Source organism: Macrobrachium nipponense, chromosome 24, assembly GCF_015104395.2.
Source record: "Macrobrachium nipponense isolate FS-2020 chromosome 24, ASM1510439v2, whole genome shotgun sequence".
In the NCBI taxonomy this organism is placed as follows: domain Eukaryota; kingdom Metazoa; phylum Arthropoda; class Malacostraca; order Decapoda; family Palaemonidae; genus Macrobrachium; species Macrobrachium nipponense.
The window spans coordinates 64,760,431-64,773,550 of record NC_061091.1 but is presented as its reverse complement, the minus strand read 5'-3'; the positions used below and the strand labels follow the sequence as shown (position 1 = coordinate 64,773,550).

At 36.6% G+C, this 13,120-nt stretch overlaps 1 protein-coding gene across 39 annotated transcripts in view; it reads right to left on the bottom strand.

Annotated features, from left to right (window-relative positions):
* LOC135205696 (zinc finger and BTB domain-containing protein 7C-like) overlaps positions 1 to 13,120 on the bottom strand; it is a 262,909-nt gene that overhangs the window by 186,839 nt on the left and 62,950 nt on the right. The window contains exon 6 of one of the 39 annotated variants that reach the window (XM_064236656.1): positions 5,154 to 6,745. The exons of 36 other annotated variants lie outside the window; for them this stretch is intronic. In XM_064236656.1, coding sequence (XP_064092726.1) covers positions 6,407 to 6,745 — 339 coding nt within the window. In that variant the 3' untranslated portion in view covers positions 5,154 to 6,406. Of the gene's footprint in view, positions 1 to 5,153; positions 6,746 to 7,936; positions 10,010 to 11,445; positions 12,475 to 13,120 lie in introns of those variants that run through there. 2 more of the 39 variants (XM_064236638.1, XM_064236661.1) reach the window with 2 other exon arrangements.

Sequence of the window (13,120 nt, the reverse complement as noted above, 5' to 3'; positions counted from 1 at the left end):
ATTGATCAATTACATCCATGTTTTGCTATTACTGCAAAGATTATCCTATAAAATACTAAAGTTCTTTGACAAGGTCTAGGCTGTTTAATCAACTTCCTTTGGGGTCCCTAATGCTGGGGAGTCATTAACAAGGTCTCTCTCTTAGATAGGGGTAGCATAAGCAACATAAGAGGTTCACCCATGTGTTCAAATACCTATACATTCAATTAAATGAACCCAGCTCCTAACCACAACTAAATCTGATTTATGCTTCAAGTTACACATTGAGGCTCACAAACGACATATGAGGACAGCATAATACTCATATCAAAGAATGATTTATGTCTTTTTTTAATAAATAAGAATTAATTCATGCAAAGAGCAATAATGTTATTGGCAAAAAGAGATTCACATTCATTGACAATAAATTGACATTTGTCAAAAGGATAAATACTATTCATCATAAAAGTTCCCAATCACACAAGTACAGTACGTACTAGTATGTATAGTTGAATTCAGTAAACAGAAAATCCATTTCTCACCTTTTTTAGACTCATCTCACAAATGCTAGCACACTGCCTCAAGCAACTGGTACGTTTAATCCCTAATATACAAAAAAGACCCTTTTTGCCAGATTATAAAGTATGAATTTTAAAGGACTGGTTTCAACTTCAAAATGCAAACATTTACATCATTCCATTCACTTTCTCCTTTTACAACAAAAGAAAATACCTAACATTCACATAACTTTGGCACAATAAATATAACTTCCAAAGTGAACATTATAAACTTGAAAGCTAAATCCCTTCCTCAATAGTACCACAAATACAATCACTAAACTTTAAAATAATAGATTTCCAGGATGCTCTGAGGCTTTATGTTTTGAAAGCACATGAGATTTCAAATTTGACCTCTGGGTAGAGCGGTAAGGACACATCGTACAGGCGAAGGGTTTTTCTCCTGTATGCATCCGTACATGTATATCCAGGTTTCCCTGGTGAGCACACCTATACTCACAGAATGAGCATGAAAAGGGTTTCTCTCCCGTATGTGTGTACTTGTGCCTTTGGAGGTCAGTTGCTCTGGGTGTAACATAGTGACAGAATGGGCATTTATGCAACTTTTTGGAATGAGACTTGGATAGAGGTAGAGCTGATGGTCTGTAACTAGCTTCACTAGAACTGATGCTCTTCCACTGATGTCCCACCTGCAAAGTAACAGCTCCTAAATAACTTGCAACTTTGCAACTAACTACTAAGTAAAACAGATCACAAAGATGTCATGTGTGTCTACACTGCTTTCAAAACATACATGGACATGGAATTATTGTGACAAGACCAAATTGCTAATACAGCACATATAAAGAAAGTTTTCAAAAATTGGCTTGAAAATCCCATATACTATCCAAAGAACCTTCATCATCAAAAAAGAAAATCACATCCATCTAAATAATTCTGACAGATACTACATACATTTACTACTCTGTTTCCATGGGGAATTGAGTAATGACTGCCAAAACGACCTGCTGGTAAATCTTCACTTGATTTAAAAATATGTTTCACAAAAAATTACAAGAAGCTACCGTCCAGGAAGATGAAATCCTTCCAGTGTTGAATATCTGTATTTACCAAAGGCCAACACAGTCTTCAAGATATAATGGAACTCCTAATACACTTATAAGTGCAGCAGTACACAATTACCAAGGGCAAATACACTTTATGAGCAAAATAGGTACGCACTAACATTCACCTAACATGCCAACTCAGCCAAACATGTTTTATTATTATAAAAATCATCCATTCTGCCACATCTCTGGACCAAAAACACTGCTTCATCTCATGTCATTCCAGCTTCAAAAAATGAAACTATAAAATACTGCTACCCTGCACAAAGGAACAAAGCAACAGCAAAATACCCTGAAATTCCCTCCTTGTTACTGTATAAGAAATCCTACCAAATTAAAAATTTTTTAACCATTTTGTATTTTTCTAATTAACAAACCTGTGGTCTTAACATGAGGGGAAAATTCTCTAGTGACTGCAGGAGTCCCATAAAAAAAAAAAAAAAAAAAAATAATAATAAATAAAAAAGAGGTGTACAAGGATTTTGATGACAACAGGAGACAGCCTATTAACCCCTTCTTTACCGGGTGGGTGAGCAGAATGTAAACATTGTGTTCGCTGCCGAACTGAATCTCTCGGTAGTGACTCGAGTTTGGAGGGGTGCCCATCGTAAAAATATTTGCCAAAAATACACTAATCAAGACAGGCTAATGAAATTATCAGGTAATATTAGCACTATAATAACGCATATTCTCTGTTAGTTTTATCATCCTACAGGGAAAATAAATGATTTTATGAAAAAAAATGTGAAACTCAGTGTCCCTTGTACAAGGGACACTGGTGGTCGATGAGAAAACTACGGTCTTGAATAGAAATTCGGTCTTACAGAATGTTGGTATATTGCACCTGGAACATGCACATAAAGTATTATCAAAATAGAACAGTAAATAAGCACGTAATAACAAAAAAAAGAGCAAAAACTAAAGCGAAAGCCCCGCCAATAAATATGGAAATCGCAAATTTTATAGTATATCTTTCAAATATTGGGCGATGTCATTTTCTACGTTTTCTAAGATTAGTTTCATCACAGAAAACAACTTTAGGGGCATTAGGGGTATCTGAACTAATTTTTCAAGTTTCTTGTCCTCAGAAAAAATCGCTTTTTTGCTTTTTCTCTGGTTTGGTTTTTTATATATAAAGTTACTATAAGGCTTTATTTCTACCTTCATTTATCTGGTGTTCATATCTTTTATTTGTAAAATGTAATAAGTGAATAAATAAATAAATACAGTAAATGATGATACAACTGGTTTTTTACTTGGGTAGAAGTTATTACATGTTTACGCTTGTCTGGTTTTGTGATTTTTTGTTGAGACGCAGTTCATCTGTCACCTACACACTACTATAAGCAGTAATAATACTATTTTTTGGGGTTCATCATACGTCTGGCATCGTGTCATACTGTTTATTTTGCTCCAAACTCTTCAAACCGAAATTACAGAATGATTGGAAGTCCCTATCTGAAAAGAGGAGTTTTGGTGGTACTATGCGTACCACCTTTATGCACCCGGTGCGGTATAGTAGACTTCAATGGTGGTACCCACCTACCTCCAAACAAACTTTCGGTAATGAAGAGGTTAATAGGAGTGTAGAAGGAGGGAGCAGCCCAACCTGATTCACCCCAGCCTAGATACATTCTTGTGACAGCCATTCTGAATCAAAATGTGGTTTTCAAATAGTAATTAAAATCTCCATTTACTTTTTTTACAGTAGTAGTATGGATTTCCAACACAAATGCTTCTTTTCCTGATCACAAATGGTAAAATTCTACAAGGCTTTCCTTAGTATTATTGTAAATGGCATTCACCTACATGCTTTGACAGATACTAAGGCATATCTAACAGTAGCAAAATTTCGTATTACAAATAAAAAATGTAATTTCCAGGCTTCACTGAAAATCTACGAGTTCTCAAAACTTGCAATGAAGTGCATGACACATCAAGACAGGAATACTCCGCAAATACCATTCGCTGATAAATCTGTGATCTTGCACTCAAAAAATACCTACCAATCTTGATTTGAAAGTTAAGTCAATTCAACTACGTACTGTACGGAACTAATATGTACTGTATGCAGTCTTTCTTATTTATGTACAGAGCAGTCTAAAACGTTCAACATTGTAATTAATCTCACAAATACAAAAGACAGTCAACCCCCACCTATTCGCGGTTCTGGGTTGCGGCTTCACCTATTTGCGTATGTTTCTGTGGAATGTATATATCCACATCATTGATACGAAATTTGCTTATTCGCACAATTTTTCATAGAGATATACTCACTATTTATACTCTATTTTCCTATTTTCATGATGAATACATTTCACATCATGAACTATTAAAATAGGCAGGTACAAGCATTTTTAGAGGGGGTGTTTGGTATCTGAACCATCAAAATAGAAGTTATAAGAGTTTTTAGAGGGTGTCAAGTGTTTGCAGATTTTAGCTATTCATGAGGATTGTGGTCCCTATCCCAAGGGTCAACTGTACCTAAAGAAACCATGCCCTAATAATTCAGCAAACGTACTCTGCGATCTTTTTCTAAACGTAATCCCTAGTCGGGGAAGCTTTTTAAAACAAGGCTTTTAAATGTACGTAGATAGCTGCAACAACTCCCAAGTAAGCTTTATACAAAAACCTAATAAATATGATGTTGCTAGATTTCTGCAAATTTTCAATTTTAATAAAAAAAATTTCAGCACTGCATATTGGTAATTAGCATGTGCCACTGTTTATAGATCAGTCCCCATCCCAGGTCTATCAATATCCCTGATTCTTGAGATGCCTTTTCGTTAAGTATCCTTGCTATTCTGCTACAGATATGGTATTTGTAGTTCCTAACAATTGTTTTCTGTACAAACTGTACAAAGAAGAACTTAAAAATCTCATCCTAACCCTTTAAAATACCTGAGATGACTTTGCCACTTAAGAATCTTCAGCCTCCTCAAGAAGAAACTTTTCACAGTTAGACTTTCCCTGCATCCACATCATCACCGACATCAACATTTGCTCCATGTTTCAAGACGTGCGCTTTCAGAGAATGCATACGGAGAGCGCGATATGGACACAGCGGACATGCAAAGGGCTTCTCTCCAGTGTGATGCCTTCGTATATGAGCCTGCAAATTACTTGAATGAGTGCTTCTGTATGTACAGAAGCTACAACTGTAAGGCTTCTCCCCAGTGTGTGTGTATACATGAGCTCTGAGGTGGCTGGACACTGCAGTGGTGTAGGAACACATCGAACATCGGTGAATCTTCAAGTCAGTTGCAAACGATGATCCCCGAACAAGACCATGGGATCTAACACTCTGCAACCCCACCTGCAAAGGGCGACGGGAGTATTGTTGGTAGTTGTGAAAAGTGAGTCAAATTGCCAACTAACTAGAGCAGCACACAATTGCAAGACTTTCCTCTCCAGTTTATCAATTTGGATGAAAATGTGACGAGAGAGAGAGAGAGAGAGAGAGAGACGAGAGAGAGAGAGAGAGAGAGAGAGAGAGAGAGAGAGAGAGAGAGAGAGAGAGAGAGAGTCTTAAGGTCAATAAATGCGCATAGCTTAATTCAATATTTATTACCTTCATATTCACTATAGTTTAAAACTTTTCTTTCTTTCACATTCATATTATAAAAGTTTGCTGTCATTTAACAATGTACTTGCTTCTCATTTACAATTCTAAATAAATGTATGACAAAAACAGCTGACAAATAATTTCCAGCAATATCCTCAAAGAATCTTCAGTATTTGTCATTACACGTATACATAACGCCTTATTCCGTTTTCCCAAATCTATTGGTACGACAGCAAACACACACAATCCAAGCAACTCAAAAAGGACACATATATACTTGAGATTTCAGTGTTGGGAATGACCCATTTGTAACAAGAGATGACATCTACTCAATAATGACTGTCACTGAATCTAACAAGCCCACAACACCCTAGAACAGTTCAATAACTTTCAAGCAGGAGATAGTATTGCTGTGCCTACAACACTGCACAAGTACTGCATATAGTGTGATTTCATTTATTTCATTTTGTTTTCTCTCAAAAAGCCATAAAAAAATTATTTAACAATTAGATCACTGCCTATCAACATAATATAATAGCTTTACCTATTGAACACTTCTGGCCAAATCTCTCTCTGTGCACTTATTGCATTTCCATTGTGTTCAACACAATCATATGCACTAAATGCAGACTAGAAAATTTTATGATACCAGAACTAATGAGCAAAAGAAAGTATAGAATCAAAACTGATCATTCCATTTAAACTGTAGCACTGATACATAAACCCATATAATTTACACCTTTCTTTAATACTCTTGAGTAGAACTTTGGACAGCTATTGTAGTCCCATCTTGGTGAAGCCACCAAAAACACAAATGACTGCATATTAACCTGGCAAACTAAAGCCCTGCTGTTCATGGTAAGAGTTTTCTTACATACTGCTATGTAAAACTGGACCATTTCTTAACCTTCTCGCCCAAAAAGAAGGTTATAACCAATCCAGTGGTTCTGTTGAAACATTCATACACTAACCAAGCAAATTCTGATCAATAAGCTCACAAGATTTCAGCTTATTTGACTTGAAAATAGTGAAGGGCAGAGTTACATATTATGTTCAGCTTGTACTGGACTGACAAAACATTTAGTGTTACCATACAACTGCAACAAAGGTTAACAGACACCTAAATCTTTACCCAATAACTTTCTGAGGCACAAGTGCAGTGTAGTTATGTATCTTCTATTAAAGCTGAAATAAGACACAAATTCATAATTTGTAAGTGAAACTCATACTGAACATAATCATTCAGAAGACTTATGCGTTATCATATGTGAATTCAAATTAGATTTCCTCCCTGTCCTGTAAGAGCACAATGTACAGGCAAAGGGCTTTTCTCCAGTATGCTTTCGAACGTGTGCCTTCAAGTTGGTAAGTTGAGTGGACCTATAACCACAAAATGGACAAGAAAATGGCTTCTCTCCAGTGTGGATAAACATGTGGGCTCGTAAACTACTAGCTTTACGGGTACTGTAAGGACAGTAACAACACTGATGCACTTTCAGCCCTGGAGGTGGAGCTCCTACACCAACAGCTACTGGATCCACTTCATAAGGCCAACGGGGATCACTCTCCAGACCTATCTGCAGGATTTGGACAGAAAACAAAGATCAAAATCTGCCAAACACTTCAATCCTATTAAAAACAAACACTGTTTCATCAAGTTTACTTTCATTCATACCCCTCACAAATAAATTTCTATTATCCTCAACTTGAAAAATTTCTGAGTGAATTTTCACTAGTAATGACACTTCCAGCAAGCAAAGCAGTGACCATTCCCACAGAAAAACTGCAAACATCCATTTAGTTACAGGGCTTTATCTTGACCTGAACATCACCCTTTTGGTGATGTAAGTAATAAAATGCTTCACATAGTTTTCATTTTGTCTCAATAAAATGACTGAAGAATATTTAGATCACATGACAGGCAGTCCCAGTTATCGGTGGGGGTTCTGTTCTTGGTGGGGCACTGGTAAGTGAAAACTGCCATTAACCAAAACCTGGCGCCATAATTCTAATATCAGCACCTTACGGCGCCGATAACCGAGACTCAGCCCGTTATGGCACCATAAATCACCAATTTTATGTAAGTCATAAAGCCAGATCACCATTAACCGAGTGCACCAATAACCGGGAACTGTCTGCATGGTCTCCAGTTATCAGCAAGGATTCCTTCCGGTGGGGTGCCGATTAGCTAAAACCACCATTAACCGAAACTCAAGGCTCCAAGTTATGGCGCTGATAACTGAAACTTGGCCTGTTATGATGGCGCTAGACAAGCCCCATAAAACAGGATCGCCATTAACCAAGTCCGCTGATATTTGGGAACTGCCTGTGTATGCATACATATACATACATACATATAGCTATATATATAAATATATGTATACAGTGGATCCCCCCTATTCGCGGATTTCTCTCTGGAACATAACCCCTCATTATTCGCGGAAAATTAGCCAATTCGATTCGTGGTATTTTTCTATGAGAAATATCCACAAATTCCTGTTTTTTTTTTATTAATTTCATCATAAAATACACTTTTTGTGATAAAACTATTACAAAAACCAAGTATAAAAATTTTTAGAGGGTTTTTCTTGAGTTTTAACTAACAAAATAGGAGGTTTTAAGTATTTTTATAGGGGATCCAAATATTTGCGGGCTCTAACTATTCGTGGGAGGTCTGGTACACATCCCCTGCGAATACGGGACCACTGTTTATATAATTGAGAGAGAGAGAGAGAGAGAGAGAGAGAGAGAGAGAGAGAGAGAGAGAGAGAGAGATTCATGCTCTGGTTAATGAATGCACAGTTGGATTTCATTTTTATTACCTTAAATTCCATAGTTTCAAGCACTGGTAATGTTTTCTTTCTTTTATATACTAACCTTTTGGATTAGTAAAACCAAAACTGAAGTGTTTATGTACTTCACTTTTCCATTTTCTAAATACAGCATGGGAAAACAAAATGGCTTAGAAAAGTGATCTAGAATTAACATATTATTATAAGAGAATTTTGAGTTTACCACCAAGCAAGCAAATATGATAGCAGTGATGAACTAAATCCCAAACAAGTGTACATTATCTACTACTCAGGTGACCAACTTGGCGTTGACCGGGTTAATCTCTGAATGACAACCAATAAACTACGTATATATATATCTCTCATTCCTGTTAAAATTGTTGCTTCAGTTACATAGCCCAGCATTTTTTACACTGAATATTTCATCACTTCTCATCCCCCATTCCTATCAGGGCTGAACTTGGACTTGAAGGGCATTGGGAGTGTCTCTATTCATCTCGGCATCCTTCAAACTATGGATTAGCCTCTAATAAATGTAGTTTTTCGTTATATTTAGATGTCACCACCTTCCCACCCCTTCTCACATGGATTGGACACTATCTGTTGTTTTCTTACATTTTTACATCACCCGCTTACCCAATGGGGCTGAACTTGGACTAAATGACATCGGGAGTGTCGCTATTCTTCTTGGTGACTTCAAAAACTATGGATTAGACACTAATATGTATCTGTTGTTTTCGGTAATTTTTTACATTTCACCCCCCGTACCCAACCAATGGTTTGATTTTAATTCTGTTTTCTCCATGACCTTCCCTGGTCTGATATTCACTTAGATTTAAAAATGTCCTCAAAAATTGATCAAGAAATGTACAGCATTCATTCATAATCAAAAACAAGCAAACAAACAAATAAACAAACAGACATTTTCTCATTTATATATATAGCATATAGATATTGCAAACCTATTCTATTCGCATAACTAAACGAGGACTCAATGTTTACATTTCCTGCTGAGCATTACTAACAAAAAATAAAATCTGATGCCTGTTGAACAATGACTGACATTGAATCCAAGAAGCTCTTATAAGCTCTGGAAGTTGTACTCTACAGCCTTTCATTTATGCACACCATAAGCATACTGTAGAGGTTTTGTCCCCAAGGATGGAATAGCAAATCATCAACTAGCACCTCAGACTCCTTCATAGCCTAGCCTAACTATCAATACAAATACATTATATATGTATAAGGGACCCCAACTTGAAAATTGGTACCCGCTGCAAAAAGGCTTGGGATAGTAAACACACAAACACAATGCATTAAATACTACAACGCTATCATACACATTTGTTATTGGGGAAATAAAAAAAAAATTAAATAAATATGAACAAGTTGGGAACATCAAATGCACACAGCACTCAGACCACACTGGATTTTCAACATTATCAAACTCATTTATTATTGGTGATAAGTATAAATAAAAAAGAAAAAGCTGGGAATAAATGCACAAATGACACTCAGCCAACAATGGATTTTCATAAGGCTAGACCAGTATGTAATCCATATCAGCTCACCAGCAGTGGTGAAATAGATGTGAATCTGTGAATCCTTCTACTGGTTGCTCCAGTAAAAAAGTATATGTACATGAATTTCATAGCTGCAGAAGCTAAATTGTCCCACCTTTTAATGAAAAACCTCATCTTTCAAGTACCATCCACTTTTCAACTTGTGCGTAACCATATGGGCATTTAAATTTGATTTTTTAGCTGATCTGTAGGAGCATTCTGTGCAAGCAAAAGGCTTTTCCCCAGTATGTTTTCTTATGTGTGCCTTCAGGTTAGTTTGATGGGTAGATCTGTAATTGCAATATGGACAGGGAAATGGCTTCTCTCCAGTGTGAATGAACATGTGTGCTCGTAGATTACTAGCTTTATGGGTACTGTAAGGGCAGCAAATACACTGATGCACTTTCCGTGTTGAGGGTGGAGCTCCTACATCAACAGCTAGTGGATCCACTTCATAAGGCCAACGAGGATCACTCTCCAGACCTATCTGCGGGAGGGGGAGGACCATTGAATTGGACAGAAAAAAAAGAGATAAAAAACTGCCTGACACTTTAATCGTATAAATAATAAAAGCTATTCCGGCAAGTGACTTTCATTTATACCCCTCACAAATAAACTTCTATTATTCTCAACTTGACATTTCTGAGTGAATTTTTACAAGTAGTCAAAGACACTTCCAGCAAGCAAAGCAGTGTCCCTTGCCACAGACAGATACTGAAAAATTCCATTTAGTTACTGGGCTTTATAAACAGTTTGCCTTTTGTCTCAATAATGTGACTGAAGATTATCCAAATCCCTTTATTGTCAAGCTTGACAAATCGTGAGGGGGGAAAAAAATAGGCCATTACAAATAGGCAAAACCACCTTACACATTCCATGAGAAAATCAGACAGGCAGGTACTTTCACTAATATTAGCTATAACAAATCAATAACATTTACATATATGTACGTATCCCTTTTTATAGCGTTCATTTCTTAAAATTCCACTAGAAGAGAAATTCCCAGCTGAAACAATGTTGCCAAGTACTCCTTGGTAACTACTAAATCCAACAGATCACTAACTTGTAATTGATAAAATGATCAACAATATTAAATTAATTAATAAACTATACAAGAAAAAGCAGAGTTAAACTAAATAAAGTATACATAAATAAACAATTACAGTATAAAATATGACTTACTATTCCTATCGTCTCACTTTAAAAATGTTTTCATATCTGCAGAATTTGCAACTACTACTGTATAAGGTTGTGGCAGCTCATGGGCATTGCTGGAACCTTTCCGAAATGTTGGTAAAAAATTTGGCTTTGGTTCAAGTCCAAAATATATACTGTTTAATGACAGATAACGGTAGTTCTGTCCCCAAAAGCCCGGAATGTGGGGGAGGGGTCAGTGTACCCTCAAGTTATCAATAGCCCATGGTTTATTTTCCCAGGTCTTGTATACACTACTATAGGCAAAGAGAGAACTTTGGTGCCAATTATACATATGCAATGAAGTATGTTTGCTTGATCTGAGAGAGAGAGAGGAGGAAGAGAGAGACTGGAAGAAAAGAGAGAGAGAGAGAGAGAGAGAGAGGAGGGAGAGAGGGGAGAGCCTCGGATGAGAGAGAGAGACGAGAGAGAGGAGAGAGAGAGAAGGAGAGAGAGAGAGAGAGAGAGAGAGAGAGAGAGATAACTGGTTAATGAATGCACGCATAGCTGGATTTCATTTTTATTACCTTCAAATTCCAAAGTTTCAAGCACTGGAAAATCTTTTCTTTTATATTTCAAACTTTTATATTTGTTAACCCAAAACAGAATGTTGACTTCCACTTTCTAAACCAAGCATGGGTAAACAAAATGGCTCAGAAAAGTGATCGAGAATTATCATTATATAAAAGAATCTTGAGTTTGCCACCAAAAAATACAATAGCAGTGATGAACTAAAACCCAAACTAGTGTACAATATGTAATATATTGCAACCCTATTCTATTCATATAATTAAAAGATGACTCAATACATTACCTGCTACGAGAATTACTGAAATATAAAATCTAATGTCATTGGTAGTTGTACTCTACAGCCTTTTATTAGGCACATCATAGTCATTTTTTTTTCCAGAAGGATGGAATGGCAAACCATTAACTAGCACCTTCATAGCCTAGTCTAATTATCAAGAGAATTACAGTGTAAGGGATCCCAATTTAAAACTTGGTACCAGATGACAAAATGCTTGGGATAGTAAAAACTATGCATTAAATGTAACAACAAACATTAGTATGCCATGTTTCTGGGGATAACAAACACACACACAACATTCAGACCATAATGGGTTTTAAACATAAACAAACTCATATTTGTTACTGGTGATTAAAATAATAAATAAAAAAATAGTTGGGAGCAACAAATGCACAAATAACACTCAGTCAACAATGGATTTTCAAGACTAGACCAGTAATCCATATCAGCCCACCAGCAGTGGAGAAATAGGTGATGTGGATCTGTTGATCCTTCCAAGGTTACTTCAGTAAAAAAATAAATTTACTTGAATTTCATAGCTACAGGAGCTAAATTGTCCCACCTCTTAAGTGTAAAATCTCATCCCTCAAGTGCCACTGAAACTGCACATAATCACTTTTCTACGAATGTGTTATCATATGGGCATTCAAATTTGATTTTTTAGCTGATCTGTAGGAGCACTCTGTACAAGCAAAAGGCTTTTCCCCAGTATGTTTTCGAATATGCGCCTTCAGGTTAGTTTGCTGAGTAGATCTGTAATTGCAATATGGACAGGGAAATGGCTTCTCTCCAGTGTGAATGAACATGTGCGCTCGTAGGTGACTAGCTTTTCGGGTACTGTAAGGACAGTAACTACACTGATGCACTTTCAGCGGTGGGGCTGGAGTTCCTGCACCAACAGCTACTGGATACCCTTCAGAAGGCCAAAGAAGACCACTCTCCAGACCCATCTGTGGGAGGGGGGAGGACCATTGAATTGGGCAGGACACAAAAATTAGAAGTGACCAAAAGCACCAAGTTCCTACTGTTAAAACAAAATGTTATCAGTGATATACAAACTCAATCTCTCATCCATATGCTTCACTAAAATCTGAATTTCCCTGTAAATTTTCGCATGTAAAAGAACCCCCACCCATAACGTTACGTACCGTATATTTCCGCGCGTAAGACAACCTTTAAATCCTAAAATTCCTCCCTAAAAATTGGGGTTCGTCTTATACTGCAATACTAAAGATCAAACCTTGAATTCTAAAATGCGTATCTGTAGGCTAGCCTAGGCCTCAGTGCTACAGCCTAAACACCAACATACATAAAGATTCACTTTATGAAATAAAATGATAATAATGATAATAAAACCATTTTACCATATATATTACTGGCATATCTTCATAACAATTCACCTATTTGAGGAATAATTCGAAATCAATGAAAGAAACTTTTATCTCTGCGGTCCCAGCTGAGAACATGTAAACATCGAGTTGCGGTTGCGCTGACAGCAACCTTTATCTTTCGGAAACCTTTAAGAAATTTCAATGGTAGTGTAATTACAGTAGTAATAACATTTATGAAAACAATCACTTTGTAATGCTAATAATA